This window comes from Choristoneura fumiferana, chromosome 8, assembly GCF_025370935.1.
Source record: "Choristoneura fumiferana chromosome 8, NRCan_CFum_1, whole genome shotgun sequence".
Taxonomy (NCBI): Eukaryota; Metazoa; Arthropoda; class Insecta; order Lepidoptera; family Tortricidae; genus Choristoneura; species Choristoneura fumiferana.
In genome coordinates this window covers 7220413-7238000 of record NC_133479.1, presented here as the reverse complement: position 1 = coordinate 7238000, position 17588 = coordinate 7220413, and the positions used below count along the sequence as shown (strand labels likewise).

At 37.4% G+C, this 17588-nt stretch overlaps 2 protein-coding genes across 9 annotated transcripts in view; one reads left to right on the top strand and one right to left on the bottom strand.

The window, feature by feature from the left end:
- Nhe2 (Na[+]/H[+] hydrogen exchanger 2) overlaps nucleotides 1-17588 on the top strand; it is a 41711-nt gene that overhangs the window by 12054 nt on the left and 12069 nt on the right. For 4 of the 8 annotated variants that reach the window (XM_074090897.1, XM_074090900.1, XM_074090899.1 and 1 more), the window contains exons 3-12: nucleotides 5754-6017; nucleotides 8524-8749; nucleotides 11938-12165; nucleotides 13567-13784; nucleotides 14454-14537; nucleotides 15000-15208; nucleotides 15281-15406; nucleotides 15489-15646; nucleotides 15717-15861; nucleotides 16718-16858. In XM_074090897.1, the coding sequence (XP_073946998.1) occupies nucleotides 5754-6017; nucleotides 8524-8749; nucleotides 11938-12165; nucleotides 13567-13784; nucleotides 14454-14537; nucleotides 15000-15208; nucleotides 15281-15406; nucleotides 15489-15646; nucleotides 15717-15861; nucleotides 16718-16858 (1799 nt within the window). The remainder of the gene's footprint in view (nucleotides 1-5753; nucleotides 6018-8523; nucleotides 8750-11937; nucleotides 12166-13566; nucleotides 13785-14453; nucleotides 14538-14999; nucleotides 15209-15280; nucleotides 15407-15488; nucleotides 15647-15716; nucleotides 15862-16717; nucleotides 16859-17588) is intronic. The other 4 variants (XM_074090898.1, XM_074090901.1, XM_074090895.1 and 1 more) reach the window with 2 other exon arrangements.
- Nucleotides 1945-4671, bottom strand: LOC141430278 (uncharacterized). Its single transcript, XM_074090903.1, has one exon. The coding sequence runs from the start codon at nucleotides 4515-4517 to the stop codon at nucleotides 2055-2057; it is 2463 nt and encodes an 820-aa protein (XP_073947004.1). The 5' UTR covers nucleotides 4518-4671; the 3' UTR covers nucleotides 1945-2054.

Below are 17588 nucleotides of genomic sequence, written 5' to 3'. Positions count from 1 at the left end.
CGTATATTCATGCAAAATTACAGCTTTCTAGCATTGATAGTCCCTGAGCAAAGCCGCGGACGGAAAGACAGACAAACATAGTGAAACTATAAGGGTTCCGTTTGTGTCATTTTGGCAATGGAACCCTAAAAAGGGCTTGGCAGCCGGACGGATATACCTACATACCTACAAAGCGATCCTAGAAAGGTTCTGTTTTAGCCAACTGAGGCATGAAACCCTAAAAAGGTTAATTTCATGTGTTTATGTAAAAATCCAACTTCAATGCTAATTGGTCTGCTTTTAAAAGTAATATAACCCTCTGTGTACCTGTGAGTATCTGTTTACACCTGTTTTCTGTATCGCTTACTATTTCTGATATACAATAAAGAGTCATTGTATTGTATTGTATAACAATGGTACAAGTAAATAAAAACAAGATATTGTTACATCATAGCTGTTTTGTAAAAAATACCCTCATTAATTCAGCAAGCTCACGTATACTTTACCTAAATATCTAAACAAAACAAAGAAAAAATAGATCCGCGGTCCTTAGCTTAAAGTTCTTTATCTGTAACTTACCTTAGTAACTTTATCCGAGGAAAAGGAAACTAGGCCATACCGTTTGTATTGTCTCCAAACCCAATAAGTTTTTAACTCCCTTTTCATCTCGAAGACCAGAAAAAGAAACAAAAAACTTTACTGAGCAATAGTAATCGTAAGACATTGGTTACACGCTCATTTTGGCGTTAGTTCAGTCCATAGTTCAGTCATCCAAAAGTTTCGAGTCAAAACGGAATATGTGAAATACTTATGAGTCAAAATGGAATATTTTGAATCATCATCATCGGCCGGAAGATTTCTATTGCTGAACAAAGGACACACCACAATGAACGACAACCTGCCACTTGCATCCACCAGTTGCCCGCAACTCTCACGATGTCGTCAATCCACCTAGTGGGAGGCCTGCCTACGCTTCGTCTTCCGGTTCGAGGTCGCCACTCCAGGCCTTTTTTCTCAAACGGTTATTGAATGAAAGAAAGAAAGAAAAATATTTATTCGTGACATTTAAAAGCAGATAAAAAAAACAAGGAAAACGAGACTTGGTTTGATTGGTTTTTCAAGCGATATTATTAAATAGGTAAATAGATAGGTGGTACGGTCAAAGACTTTAATTCATGAGCACCATGGAACCTTTTCAAAGGAAAAGTCATTACGATTTTCCTTGTTAATTAATGCGATGTCACTATGACGTTTACTGTAAAATGGTCCATTTTACTTTACATTTTATTTTCAACACATGATAAGTCCGTCAGTCTGAGAGGATAACACGGTAATTCTATCGTCTTCCTGACCAGAGCAGAATGAATCATGGACTGAACTATCTTCAGAATTTGCATCATGCTAATAGCATGTAACCAATGTCTAACATAATGTTTTCGGTACCTAGTGTCTGTAATCTGGGATGGAACTGTAAAAGTCACCTAAGACTAACAACTACAGACTGTTCGAATAAAAATGCTCTTTATTCTATTGCGTAGAAAAACAAAACCAACCGGTGATTTCCTAAAATTCGTGTCGAAAAACTCGTAAGTAATTGACCGGTTTCCTTCACTTCCACTCCACGACCTACGTATTTGGCAATTGAAAATTTCCTTAGACTTGAGAGGCTTCGCTGAGGTGTGGGTGACCTAGATTGAAAACCGGTACGAAGCGGCCCGACTTGGTATATTCGTTCAGCTGTCCCAAAACAGAAGTCAAACCAGACACACACGCACGCACGCACGCACGCACGCACGCACGCACGCACGCACGCACGCACACACACACACACACACACACACACACCTCACAAACTTTCACATTACTAATATTAGTAGGTAGGGTTCATCATTATCTTAGACTATCCTAATTGGTGCAATGAAACTAATGCGTCCTTGCTGTTACTCTTTATTCATTCTTGTATACATTTTACAAAAAATAACACGTGTAAATACAAAACAAATTTTACTTTTTTTTACTTGCTCATTAAATACTTGCTTAAATAGAAAGACCAAAAATATAACACACCGGTTTAACTAAAAAACAGCATGCATTTGATAAACAGTCTTTCTGGAACAACAGTTTGCCAAATGATTAGTTTTGGATTTCCTTCTCTGCTTGACGCAAAATGTTTTTCTACATTTGCCCTTGTACCGTCCTGGTTTAACAGGCAACACGTTGCCGTCGTCGCTGTATCTACTACTAAATTTATTAGAACTTTTCTCGCTTGCTTTTTCCGCTTCTTGCGGAGGTCGGGTTGGGTCAGCGTGGGTCATATAAGCGGCTACGTATGTAGATTTATTAGACTCGGGGTCAAACCCAAAGGGCCACGCTTTTTGAGTAGCCTGGAAACCATGAGACGGGCAATTAGCGTCAATCTCCATAGAAGTGATAGAGTCTATCGATATCCTTGAGTAATCCTCGCCTGATTTCGGGGTGGTATACTTATCCTCGCATCTCACTGTGTGCACTTTAGTGTAATAGTTACCCATCCTCATCATCGGAAGGTGAAATGAGTTGCTACTGCAAGTGTAGCGAAGTCTCGGCTGCAAAACAGAGTCGTCCAGCGCATAAGTTTTATCTCTGAACTGGCAACCCACGTCCCTGATAAATACCACGGCGTTGCTGGGGCGTTCTCTGACCTCGTTTTCGAAACACTTACAATTTGCGGTGTCCTGCTCACCATGCTGGCATGACTTATTCGACTTGCAGCAGTTACATGGATGTGGAATTTGATAAGGTGAAAAAGTATTAGACATGCATGTTTGATTCTGGAAATATGGCTGTTGCTGCTGCGTTCTTCTAAGTTCAAATGCATGTTGCATGTGCGGAATCGCAGTGTTTTCTAATGAGTCATGTTGACATAGACTCATGTATTTGTAACGTGGAACGTGAAAGCCATCCGTATTTTCTTCGAGATCTACGTAGTTGTTTGTGGTTTCGTCGTAATGAAGGCTCTTAGTAAAAGGTACACACAATGGTAGGTTCACACAACGTGGATGGTGCAAACAAGGTGGCACGTATTCGCAATTGTTCTTCAATACGTTAGCCCTTTGGCAAGACGGGACGACGGTGCAAGGTGGATGATGTCTGCACGCTTTCGTTATTTTTATGATACGAGGTGTTGATCTCGGTTGATTACATTGTTTTTTTAAACACTCTATGTTCTCAGTGGGTACTATTTGACAAATATGCACCATGTCACATTTAGGCTCATGATTACACGCATTTGTTTCATTTTCCATTTCTTGAATATCTGAAATCACTGAATGTGCTGGGGCGAGCACAGATGTTTTTGGTGATTCTTGAGGACTGTAGATTGTTGACTGACATTTTAAACTATCTTCGTCTTCCGTACTCATTTCTAAATTAATCTCAACTTTTTCTTTGCACTTAGGGCATTTAATTAAACGCATTTTTTTGGAACGTTTTGTTTTTTTACTTTGCTTACTTTCACAAGGTGTTGTATCAATCTGTGTCACGTCTTTTGTATCCGTAACTTTAAAAGCAGAATCATTTTGCGAAACTTCTTTGTCATGTTTTTCAACAAGACCATCGCCACTCAAGCCGGTTAATTTATCTTCCATGTGCATTGAATGTCTTTTAGTTGCAAATACGTTACCGCAAATTGTTTCCATTATGTTCGGGGTACTTGTGTTTTGTTCAGCTACTGTTAAGGATTTGCTACTTTTTGGTAATTCCGTTAAAGAACTCTTATCTTTACATGGGCAGCCATAAGAAAATAAGTGACAAGGGCACGGATTCCCAGCATGTTTACTGCATTTATCGACTTTTTTGTCTTTTCTTCTCTTATCTTTCTTCTTTTTGGACACAGAACTGTTTTCAGAGCGATACTTTGAGTATGACCAAAACTTTGATCCTTTACCGTTTGGGTCATTAACATCGTAACATATAGTAGATTTTTGATGATGCACCACATCACAATCATCTTCCCTCAGACACATATCACATGACAGAAGGCAATCAGGAGTCATATTCTTCCTGTTACTTTTATGGTCAATTTCTTTACTAACACGTCTTATAAACGCGGGACGGACGTCAGTGGCGCAATCTTGAACAATACAGTCAGACTTTCCATCAAAGCCATTTTTTGGTGATACGTTTACATTCAAAGATTTCAATATATTAGCATTGGAAACGCAGATTTCAGATAAACATCTAAATGAATGCTTTTTAACCACGCTGTCTAGATCATAAAATGAGGTACTGCTTGAATGCAAGACGCTAGATTTACTACTGTATTTCATCAGCGAGTTTAACATTTCACTGGTTATTAATTTTTCTGGTGGCTTGCGTGGTGATTCTGATTTACTACTTCTAGATTTTGTGCTAAGCGCTTTTCGGCCACATAAAGGCAACTCTGACACATTATCGGATTTCTTAGTTTCGACATAAAAAGGATTATTATAAGGATCTGGCCCAAATATATCGTACATACTAGTATAAACTTTCAGAGGCCTTTGGGCGGCGCTGCTCATTGCGATTTAAAATATATATAATACGAAGTTAAACTTGCCTAATAATACTTTCAAAAATAATTTCTGGTAAAATATTCAGTACTGAAAATGTTGAGTAAATATTCTAAGAGTTAAACATACTTTCTAAATTTTATATATTTTTAGTAATTTTAAGTTTTTTGTTTACTTTTGCTGTATTATTTTGACATTGAAATCACAATTTACGTCAAAGTGTATTTCTTTTTAAAAGTTCGTATTGTTTAAGTTGATAAATATGTAAATAGTTTACAACTGAAACTCAAAACTCGATGCATTCTTCTTTTATTGACAAGCGGTCCGAATAATCAATCGAAGTGCTAGTACTATGGAATTTCTCTTTATTTCTTCTAGGTATATATAAGGGTGAATCCACATTTTGTATTATTTTAGCGTATCTTTATGTCCGTCGCCATCGCGCAGCCAAGTATTATGATGAACACGTTCCGTATCTTATTTAAGAGTTCAAACTTAATACGACCATGATACTTGTCGGTGCTACGCGACGGTGATATGATACGCTAAAATGTGCTCCTACCCTGCCCGATAAATTTTTGTTCCTTATCACAACCAAGTAACAACAACATAATTAACTTAGGGCACCGAAGAGCTGGTAATTAGTTCATATACCACATATCTATATCACATCGTTTCAATGAAAACCATCTTATAATGACGGATTGGACTTATTACCGTCCATAATGTTATGAAAGGTGGTCACCTCGTGGATAACAGCGGGCCTCGACCTGAACAGGTGCGCGTCTGCAAAATGAAAAGAAGGATGACTATTTTAGTGTTCATACTCAGAGCATCATAATGTTTGCCATTCTTCCAGCAGGGCTACTACGAAACTCGAAACTTGAAGTTCGTATCGTACCGTCCCTCTCGCTCTCGTGTTAAATAGTATAAGTGTCAGAGGGACCGCACGATACGAACATCGAGTTTCGAGATTCGTAGTAGCCCTGCAGATGTTAGACTAACATCAGGAACGCTTGTGTGTCTAACATCTGGTAGCTAATGTAGTGTGGTGGGGGTGATAGCTGGCTGTATGTTTGTGTGTGTTCTTACAGCGTGGAGGTAGGAGAGCTGCATGAACGCACATTTATTGCATAGACGTAGCTATCGTAAGGTTGCGAGTGAGCAATGTATTTCTTTATAGTTCTATGATATGGACCTCCGCAAAGTAACGCCTGATTCAATAAAGTTATCATTTTGTTTCAGGTTTTCACATGGCACCAAAGCTGTCCAAGATGTTCCCTGAGTCCTGTCTGCTGATCTTTGTAGGGGTGCTCATAGGGGCACTGCTGCTCAGCACTCACAGCGTCCACGTGCAACCTCTGACTCCAGACACCTTCTTCTTGTACATGCTCCCACCCATCATTCTAGACGCTGGATATTTCATGCCCAATAGACTGTTCTTTGACCATCTTGGGACTATACTGCTGTTTGCAGTCGTTGGGACAGTGTTTAATACGCTAACAATAGGTAAGTGCTGTAAACAAGTTAGTTATGATTAGACTTTACCCGAGACTATTACTTATGTAGGTGAGGCCCCTATTTCACCAACGAAAAAATTGTCAGTGGCAGTGTCAGTCAGTGACATTCTCCAGTGACAATCAATTATTTGTATCAAAACTTAACGATAATTATGTTTTGAAAAAATAATTGTTTTTCCTATATAGTCGACATTAGCTCAGTAGCGAGCGACCACACTACATTTCGTTATTCGCATTTCGACCCGTTTTCGACTTATGCGACGTGACTAATAATTTCTCTGTTCAATGCGTGGCCAATACGCTATCAACACAGTGGTTATCTGACAGCACAAGGAAGGAACAGACAAAAAGTCACTTCACCACCGGCCATGAATGTTTTGATCACTGCATCTTCTTCACTCACATGAAAAGCAATGTATCTAATGTTTTGAATATGCGAACTCGAATAATAAAGTGTAGTGCAGTCATAAATGTTAAAAGCGCTCATAGAATTAAAGTTAGAACGTAGCCGAGATTTATGGCTAGTTTTATGACTGCGGTATATTCGTGGTTTCCGCCCGAAACTCTTCAGGTAAAGCTAATTGATTTGGGTGAGGTGTCTATAAAACTGCTTCATTCTTTAAGCGATTAGATATGGTCGTTTAGAATTAATTACTTAAACTATAAAATGAGCCAAGTGTGATAATACTACCTTTTTTAGGGTACCACCGGAACTTCAGTCTTGGAAACTAAACCATGTACCAGGGTGGAAACTTTGTGCTACTTATATTATGTTGACATCCCATACATTGCCAAAGAAATTGTACCGAAATTGATTACGAAAAGGTTCCACCCTGGTACGTGATTCAGTTTCCTCGATTGTACATACCTCAATGCAATTTTTCACATTATCCTTGTCAAGTTCAAAACAAGGAATAATGACACGTTTTTCTAAATTCCCATACCTACTCTAGCATTCTATAGACCAGTGTTCCGCCAAGTGTGTGCCGTGGTCATTGGTCGTTGTGCCTCGGAAAAATAAGATTATGTCATAAAGCTAAATAGACGGGTGGAAGAAAAATACTTACACATATGTTGTACCTTCAAAAATTTTCGTTTTCCTAGATGTTACGGTCAGCATCAAAAGTAGCTAAGGTAACGGCGCCTATTACCGTGGTACTTAAGGAAGTTTTCAAATGAGTCCCAAAAATTAAGGGTATCAAAGCTCCTTAACAAACGAGTTTTTTTTTTATTTAAGAGCGTTTATTGAACTTTCAGTGTCGTAACTTTTTGGGCTCGTTGTAGTTGTTAGTACTTATTTGATAAAATAATTACCTATAAAATCAAAATACCCAAATCTTCTATTACCGTGGTAATGGACAGGCTGTGACTCTATTACCACGAATTGAGCTTCTATTACCGAGGGTATAAAAACAGAAATTTTCTACCATATCTTTGTAAACAATTAGAAGCATATTATTTGTAATTTATCTAAATTTAATATAATCGGATGAATATTCACGGGTCTGTGGCCAATTAATGAAGAAAACCGTTTATTGCGATTTCTGAAAAGTAGTTTTTTTTATATAAGTACAGTGTTTTGTCATGACACGGCAGATGATCCGCTACTTTTGATGCTGATGTAAATACCTAGGTACCTTGAACACAAAAAAAATGCGGAACACTGCTATAGACCAAACTGTCGCTGCTTGGTTTAAGTTCTGTGGCTGATCAAACGGGCGCTAGTAGTTTATATAAAAGAGCCCTTTGCGGCCTATATACTTGCAGAATAATAGTAGATTGTTGCACTAAGCAGAAAGTTATTTATTATTGCACCGAGTGCCGATTTGGAGGCCGAGCGTTAGCGAGGGATTTAAAAAGCACGAGGGCAATATAAATTACTTAATGCGAGGTGCATAATCTGCTTTTCTTTCAACTATTATAGTAATAATAGTAAACAATTAATAGGAAAGAAATGTCACTAGCACTCGATAATTCCATTTTTGTAAGTTTTGCACTCTCAAAAAATTTCCACGGGTAATTTGCAAGGTTCCCGCCAATTAGTTTTTTTTTTATTTCTTACTTTTTTTGGCAGAGTTAGTAGCAGATATTTTTACCCGCGATCTGTCAAATTTCGGATGGGCGCCAGGTTGACCAACCAAACACACAAAGTTTTTTTTTTAAATACGGCTACTTACTATTTTTGATAGGATTATGGTAGCAACAATTTTTTGTACGCAATCTGTCAAATTTTATAAGGCCGCCAGGTTGACTAACCTAACACTAGATTTTTTTACGCTATGCAGGCTAAATTTATAGCAAAAATACTGGTGTTACCTCTTTGGTGGTGCAATAAAATAAAAACTAAAACAATGCAATAAAGGATGTTCATACATTTTTTCTGCTCTAGAGCAGAAAAGTCCCGCTTTGTGTTGGGTATTTAGTGCGATTATGATGAAATTAAATCATAGTTGGAAGAAAACTTTTTTTTTTATTGATTGTCTCCGTTTCTCCAGGTGCATCCCTCTGGGCCTGCGGGCAAACAGGCATGTTTGGCTGTACTACCCCACTGCTGGACATGTTTCTGTTCAGCGCTCTCATATCCGCCGTAGATCCGGTCGCCGTGCTGGCGGTCTTCGAAGAGATTCATGTGGACGAAGTGCTGTACATAGTCGTGTTTGGAGAATCGCTGCTAAATGATGCTGTTACGGTCGTGTTGTATCACATGTTCGAAGCCTATACGTGAGTATTTTACTTTGTTTTAACCTCCCCACCTTAACCGTTGGCAGTGTACCACAATAATCCTTATTGAACACCACAATAGCAACCAATACAGTAAACGGGTATCTTAGAGAGAAAATTACAAGGTAAGGACTTACGATATATACATGAAGAAGGTGCTTCAGAACGATCTTGTTTTTGGACAACCTTTTTCGACAGAATGAACATTGAAGAAATAAGATTTACTAACAGTAAAAAAAATGTTGCTTGTAACCTAAGCTTGTAGCCATAGCTTGTAACATAACTTGAGTGACTACAAAACTAAGGCTTACTAAGTAGTAGCTAAAAGTTAGGTGATGTCTTACAAAATCAGTTTTGCAATATTAGCATAATTTTGGTTCCTAATTAGTAAATTTTGGCTAAACGTCAAGTAGCCAAACTAGTTCAGCTATCCTTTTTTTCAGTGAAATAAAGAAAAAAATCAGCCATTGGTGCAACTTACAGCAGATTAGAAGCTACTAGTAAGCTACATTTCATACTTTCACTTTATAGGTACCTATAGGGCGTTTTCCCAGCCTCAGCTATACAAGCCAGAGCTATATGTAATGATTGATTACGGGGCATATAAAAAAAAGTGTTGGTACCTTTTCTTGCAAAATGTATTTAATTTTTTCATACAAATATTATAAGACAGTTATGTGACGCCAATACCGAATGTATAAAAAAAAAGTCGCACAACTGACATTTTTTTAAATCATTAGAATCGAGTCTGCTTTTGATTCTGGGCAGGAAAAACCATATTTACTCCAAAACTGAAAAAAAGAAAGGGTACATTTTTCTCTGAAAATGCCCTATGACAACGTGACACCATCTTCATTTTTTTATATATAAAAATGGGCAGTATCATGTAGTATTTAAACGCACATCAAAAGAAAATCCTTTTTCATCAAAAAAAAACCGAATTCACATCAAAATTACTGATTGCACAGCAAAATACTGCGCTCAAAATATTACGTAATAAACCGCAACTTATATTCGTGGCGTACCGCTATTTATCTTAAAGTAAAGCATTTTTATTATTGCACAGTTAATAATGAATAACGCACATCATACCTTTTTATTTAAATCTAGCTTCTATTTTCATATAACGCCACAGCATTTCATTTGACATATTATGGTATCATCTTATTATTTATTAATTACCATCCCATTAAAAAAACTACACTGGGGTCGAAGCCGCGGGCACCAGCTAGTCTTTTTACATACCTTCCTGAGTTATTTAACGAGACGCCCACAGATTACTAATATGTAGCTAGGAGACGCCTAACCAAATACAGCCCATAATTGACACCTGACGCCCGAGACGAGCGTCAAATACCTACATTTTGTCACAACACGATACACGATAAAGCAAATTCGTTTACGATCCCTGCGGGTGAAAACGTAAATATCAATAACGATTCTTGCTGAGTATCGTTACGGGACAAGGTTTTGTGGACTAATATACGTACCTCAGTGTAGCAATGAAATTTGTGAATAAATCTGAGTTATAAATTCTAAGCCAAAAAATATATTTTTGTACTACTTATTTTTAATCAGTGTAGCAATGAAATTTGTGAATAAATCTGAGTTATAAATTCTAAGCCAAAAAAAATATTTTTGTACTATTTTTAATCACCCACGAGTAACTATCGATGAGCACGAAGTATGCCGGACATGTTTCAACCTTTGTGTTGTCCTTCATCAAGGAGTGATCGTGCGCATACAGTCTATTCAATACTTATTTACTACTAGATGTTGCCCACGGCTTCGTCCCCGTTCCAATTTTTTTTTATTTTGTTTAACACAAAACTTGTCCCGACAATAACAAATAGGTACAACAAAAAATAACTATCCAATTCGGTGCCGTCGTTCGCAAGTTATGTGTATACATCATTTCGGCGATTCATTTTTATTTATATAGAAGATAAAAGAAGAAGATAGATAGATGAATCAGAGGCGTGGAGTGAATATTTTCTTTAGGTAATCCGAAGAGTGAAAGACGCTTGAGCTATAAGGTTTATCTTTGTATGCAACACCTCGTATTTAGTGTACACAAGCCTAACTATGTAAAATAATGTAGATAGGTACACAGCTTTTTCCATCACTGACGTTTCGAAAGAAAATTGGAGCTCGCTCAACCCATGGGAATCAAGATGTCGCGGTGCCACGCCACTGCTGAGCAGACTTAAACATGGCGTGGCGCTTAAGCTCGGCTTTACATTTGCAATACATATTGCCATTATTATCTACTTAAGGTACCTACTATCCTCATGTACACGTGAGTGCACAAATCAAAGCACTCTAGGCTATTAGAGACTCATTATCAAATGCAGAGCCAAGCTTATGCTTCGTATATTATTTTATTACTTACTCGGTCGAAGATATTGCTGACGCTCCGAAATACTCGTAATTACACGACGCTAAACTAAGAGTACCTATGACGGCAAATCTTTAACTGTTTATATTTCGGTGTCACCATCATAACTGTTTACCATACTAATTTTAGTTTTGCTGGCCTAGTGGTTCGTCATCGTGGGTTCAAAACCGGCCTCGCACTGAGTTTTTTGAAATTCATGTGCGAAATTACATTTGAAATTTACCACAAGCTTTAATCTGTATCTACCGAACCAACTGAATCGTAACCCACTGTGGAACCCTTTCGTAGAAAAAGTTATAATTACATCGCATTGCTTGACAAAGAAATTCATTATGACACTTACTATGAAAACTTTTCACGGTGGGTCAGGAATGAAAAGATTTGACTGCACAAACCTGCGAAGCAATTCAATGGTATGGCTGAAGTTCCCTAGCTACTAAGGTCCAAGTCCTCTCATTCTGATAGGAGGCCTGTGCCCAGCAGTGGGACGTAGGGGAGAGTAACCTATATTGAACCAGCGCTTAAATTGGACCACTTCTGTATTTCCACCAAATTACACAATTTATTTATACTTGCAACAAACACTGTTTGTAGTGCTGTCATCGCTTTACTTTTTGTTGCCAGTGTAAATAAATTGTGTAATTTGGTGGAAACACAGAAGGTCCAACTTAAGCGCCGGTTCAATATAGGCTACTCTCCCTTACATAGGCTGGGATGATGATGACGCGCCTCTCCCTAGCATTAAATTATGAAGCACTGACTTTAAAAAAATGTTCTTTACTTGTTTTAGTGAAATGGGTCCATCCAATCTCGTCTACACAGACTTTTTGGCGGGTCTGGCGTCTTTCCTCGTGGTGGCAGTCGGTGGCACCTGTATCGGCGTGGTCTGGGGCTTCGCTACTGGCTTCGTGACTCGGTTCACTCACGAAGTCAGGGTCATTGAACCGATCTTCATATTCATCATGGCGTACTTGGCGTACCTTAACGCCGAGATGTTCCACATGAGCGGGATACTTGCGTGAGTGTTTGGTTTCGTTTGTTTGTTGTTTAGAGTCATATCTGTAATAAATACGTAGTACCTGGGCGACCGAGCTTCGGGTTAACACTCGATAACAAGCGTTCCCCAGAAATAAGACTAAAACCCCTACATACATGCATCGAACATGGATACAGTTAAACTTTGGCAGTTATAAGTATTAGCGTAGGAAGTAGAACTAAAATAAATATAAACAAAGTTTTTATCATAACATCCACACTTCTAGCCCTCAATCCATGTAGGTCATGCATTTTCCTGCCATGTTGGCTGCATTTAATTCCTGTAGTGCTTGCACTCAGCAAACGAGATTCAGGAAATGGCTTGAAAGAGTGAAAGGAAGCGCTTACGCTGGCCTCGATACCAATCGGTGGAAATGGAAACCGACATACCTACGAGTACATACACGTGCAGTAACGAGATGTAACGTATTAGGGTCAATTTATTGTTGCTAAGGTTACATACCTACGAATAATATACCTAGTGCCATCCACGAAGACGCGTGATTTTGTCAAAATTAGACATTAATGACATTGTAATAAGAACCACAGCACGCGTCATCGTGAATGACTCTACCTATATCAGAGGGTCTATTGCGTAACGTTTCTGACGCTCGCGATCGCAATCAAATGACAGATTTCGCATACAAAAACTGTCATTTGATTGCGATCGCGAGCGGCAGAAATGTTAGGCAATACGGCCTCAGGTGTGCATATCTCTCATCTATCATGCCTCTTCATTGGTATCGGCAATCAAAATTTTCTTGCGCGTTTTGAATAACTTTTTATACTATGTAAAGATGTCTATTTCTTATACTTTGTAAGCCCATCTAGAAAGGCTTGTACATATTTTTGAGGATTAATTATAAACGAAATGTAAATCGGGAAGAGCGAGTCCGACAGAGGTGTACAAACGCCTACTAGGAGGCCTCCACATTATACTGTAGAATGTTTACTTTAAATGAATTAAGATTATTATATTATTATTACTAATTATAACCAAAAACAATTATATTATGACTAAATACATACATAATTTCTTTATCAACTCATGATAGGAGGCCTTTTCGCTTTAGAGCGCTGTCTTCTAGACAACCTTTTAGGATAGAAATAAGTATGAATGTGTATTTCAGTGCGACTGTAATTTTTTTTTTTCTTGTAAAGTTTGTGAAAGAAACGATTACTCTCGTTGTATTTATGACTGGAATATTAATAAAAGCAAAATTAGGTAGTCAATTAATTTTAGTACCACTTGAAATAATAATAAAAATAATAAATAACTTAGGTTAGGAAATAGAGGAACGATTATTCACTACGGTTTGTTTGTGTATTTATGTTGTAATGTGGTTATTTGAAGCAAAAATGATCAATTTTACTTCTGTAACAGGATAACATTCTGCGGGATAACTATGAAGAACTACGTTGAGGGTAACATATCGCACAAATCCCATACCACCATTAAATATACGATGAAAATGCTTTCGTCGTCTTCCGAGACGATCATCTTCATGTTCCTTGGGGTGGCAACAGTTAACAATAACCATGACTGGAACACTTGGTTTGTGCTGTTGACCATTATATTTTGCTCAGTGTTTCGGATAATAGGTAAGCGTTATTTACTCATATATTTAAACATGTTCAAGTGTAAAAGAGTTGACAATTGTAGTAACATTTCAGCGTTCGCATCTCTGTCTCCTAGCAAACCACGTTTAAAACAACTGAGTAACTTGGCGAAGATATTCTTTACCACTTAACAGAAAGCGGAGCGATTGAAGTCTTTCTTCAAACAGATTTCTCTACTTAGTTACCATAATAATTACAAGGGCCATAATTGACTTAGGCACCATAAATGTAATAATTTTTAGACTAAGTTGTGATGTGAGTTATGTATGAGAGTGAGAATTATGTCAAATTTTAGTAGGTAGTTGTTACTTTACCGAGTGCGTTCTGTTCGCTGAACTTACGAATACTTTAATGGACAAAAACAAAAAGTGTTGGAATGTCTACCAAAAGGTTGACAAAGATCTTGTGTAGATGGTGGAAAGCTATTCACTGTATATAGAAAGCACAAAACCGATTATCGTGGTGATTCTTGGATGGATTACTTCGAGCAGTGAACCCCTTGCGACATAGATAAATGATAAGAATAGCTTAGAATTTATACACACAATACACAGAGGTACAGAGGTCGGAGATACAATACGACACAATAATAGGTACGACAGCGAACTGGACCCTTACTTAGACAAAACTCTAATCATGATATTTTTTCAGGAGTGTACATATTTAGTGCAGTAGCTAATAAGTTTCGTTTGCACAAACTCAATAGAGTCGAAAAGTTTGTGATGTCTTATGGAGGTAAGCAACATTTTCATCTTGCACGTACTCTACTTTAAGTATAATAATTCAGCTTGTTTTTAATATAACGTAAGTGCCTGTGTGGTTTTTGCTTTTATTATTTTATGTATGTTTTCCGTATGTTTTCACATAAAATTAATTTACGGGTTACTTCGACTCTCTTAAATCTTATTTGCCGTTATCCTTCTCCTAAACATTTATTTTGTACATGAGAACTTCCAGTGCTTTAATAAAATAGATTTTCTCGGACGGTCATTAGTGCTTTGAGGGCTTTTTTCTGCCTTTAATTCTAACTCTGACAAGGGTCTCACAGTAAAAAACATTTTATTATATCGTTTTCGGCAAAAATTCCAAAATCTGTTAATTATATTTTAGTTCAACATTTAAGCTGCAATTATAGCTTAAATATATTTAAAGCTCACCACATAACATCACGGGTTTTTCCGGTGGCGATTTTTTCAGGTCTTCGCGGTGCTGTAGCGTTTGCCTTAGTGCTCTTAATAGACCCTGAAATTGTTAAACTGCAACCAATGTTCGTGACGACTACAATAGCGGTCATATACTTTACGGTGTTCATCCAGGGCATAACTATAAAGCCTTTGGTTAAAATGCTGAATGTTAAAACTGCTGAGAAGAGAAAACCTACCATGAACGAAAGGATACACGAAAGGGTACGAAATATGTTAATAAAAAAAGATATTTTACTTAATAATTTCAATGATTCTTATGTGTTTATTTTACAGTTTATGGATCACTTGATGGCGGGTGTAGAAGATATTTTAGGCAAACATGGTAACCACCACATAAGGGATAAGTTCAAGAGATTTGATAATAGGTTCATAAGACCATTCTTGCTAAGGAATTATCAGGTAAAAATCGATTCTATTAACGGCTGGTCCCAATATTCGATCTGTAAAATTTCTGTGATTTTTGTAAGGTATATTTTTTTAGGGCCAAGAACCAAAGATATTAGAAACATATTCGAAACTGGCCATGAAAGATGCTATAGAATACATGCAGAGGAATGCCTCTACTATCGGAAATATTTCAGGCGCCGAATCAATGTCGGCCATTTTCAAAAACTATACTAACACAAATTTAAATGGAAGGTATGACTTTTTACGTCCATTTGAATAGCTCCCTATTCCCAATGTTTAAAAACAAATGTTTATTTTTTAGTCCGAGTTTCAGTCAGTTGGATTCATCGACGTGGAACATAGATATGCAAGAGTTAGAGTATAATCCTAGTAAGAAGGATTTGACGGACGCAAGGATCCACCATTTGCTTGCCGAGGAACTTTGCAAGCCGTATAGACGTGTATGTGTATGTGACCTTTTAAGCACCCGTTTCATTAGACTAAGAATCCCCTCCCCTCTAATCAAAGGTCGGTAGTATATAAATTTATCTAATCCTTCAAACTTTATCTGCTTAGTTTAATCAGCTACTGAAACTAATGTACTTATATAGTATATAGGTGCTCATAGTTGGTTGACATGAATGCCGTCGGATTAGAATCTAGTCTTGCTTGATTCTGTATTTCATATACCTAAGTGATACCTAAAGCTAAACATTAGAATAAGTCGGAATAAAAATGGAAGCGAGAATGCAAGACAAAGTTATAACAACCGAGGGATGTTTTATAGCCAATCCGATGTACTTTTTCCATTCTTATAACGACTTCTCTTCTTATGTAAGTTTTCTTTATACATATTATATTTTGACGACTGGATAGCCAGGTGGTTAGATAACCTGACTACGAAGCTTGAGGTCCCGGGTTCGATTCCCGGCCGGGCCAGATATTTGTATGAATAATACGAATGTTTGTTCTCGGGTCTTGGATGTTTAATATGTATTTAAGTATGTATTTATCTATATAAGTATGTTTATCCGTTGCCTAGTATCAATAGTACAAGCTTTGCTTAGTTTACGCTAGTAATATTAAGTTTATGCTTAGTTTGGGACTAGGTTAATTGGTGATATTATTATTTATTTATTATATGTATTTTATTAAATAGGTTACTAAGTAAACCTTAACTAGCTAAAAAACTTGTGATTTTTAACGATTCTTTTGCACGCCAGTTATATATCTGCCTGCGATCGTTCTAATTTAACCTAGCATGACCATACCGAATAAAACTTGAGCTTTGACAGTTTTTCTATAATTTCTTTTGTTTTTTAGCATCGTCGTCTCAGCTATAGTCGACATGCGGTTAATGACCGGGACCTTGGCACTCAGGTTAACTACAGAACTCATATGAACATACGACGATTGGTCGGCGACAGAAAGCATCATCACAAACGTAGCAAACGAGGGAACAAGGTATGATGAATCCAAATTAAAAGTATGGCTTTTTTTTTCATTATACTAATGAGGGCTATCGCGTATGAATTCGCCTCTAGAGGCGCTAGTGTAGCGTTAGGTCTACGAAATGTCAAATCTCATAGTTTTTGGGTGAGCTACGCGGGTTTATTTATAATTAGAATATTTTTTTGAATATTTTGCAATATCTGAAATTGATTATGGCAAATATGCGTTCCGGGGGAATGAATGTCTGTGTTTTGAGACAGTTTTGTCTTTCGGAAACCTTTGTCCTCCCTTTTTTCCGAACAAAACGGGGACTATGCAACACTGTGGCATGCTCGATATTTTTATGGTACTTACGGTTTTAAGGTGTGTTAAATATGATTTTAATCTAAACTTTGTTTTCACGCCTGTAATAACAGACTTTGAAAGCCATACTTAAAAACCTCACACAACAGTGCGCCATCTAGTGAGACAAAAAACGATAGCCCTCATTGTATCATAGTAACATAAACCGGATAGCTTCGTCTTTAATCGAGTTTAGCTCGACATGTTTCGGGCCTAGCCCTTCCTATGCGGCTGCTGCAAAACGCGCCCTGCGCGTCTCAAATGTATTAAATGAGTGATTCTTCGAGGCCCCGCCGATTTTCGATTTTCGGGGGCTAATTGCAATGAACTCGGTTTTTGTGTAACAGTTTTTTTTAATAAAATACAGTTTTCTTAGATATTTTTATATAAAACATGCCTT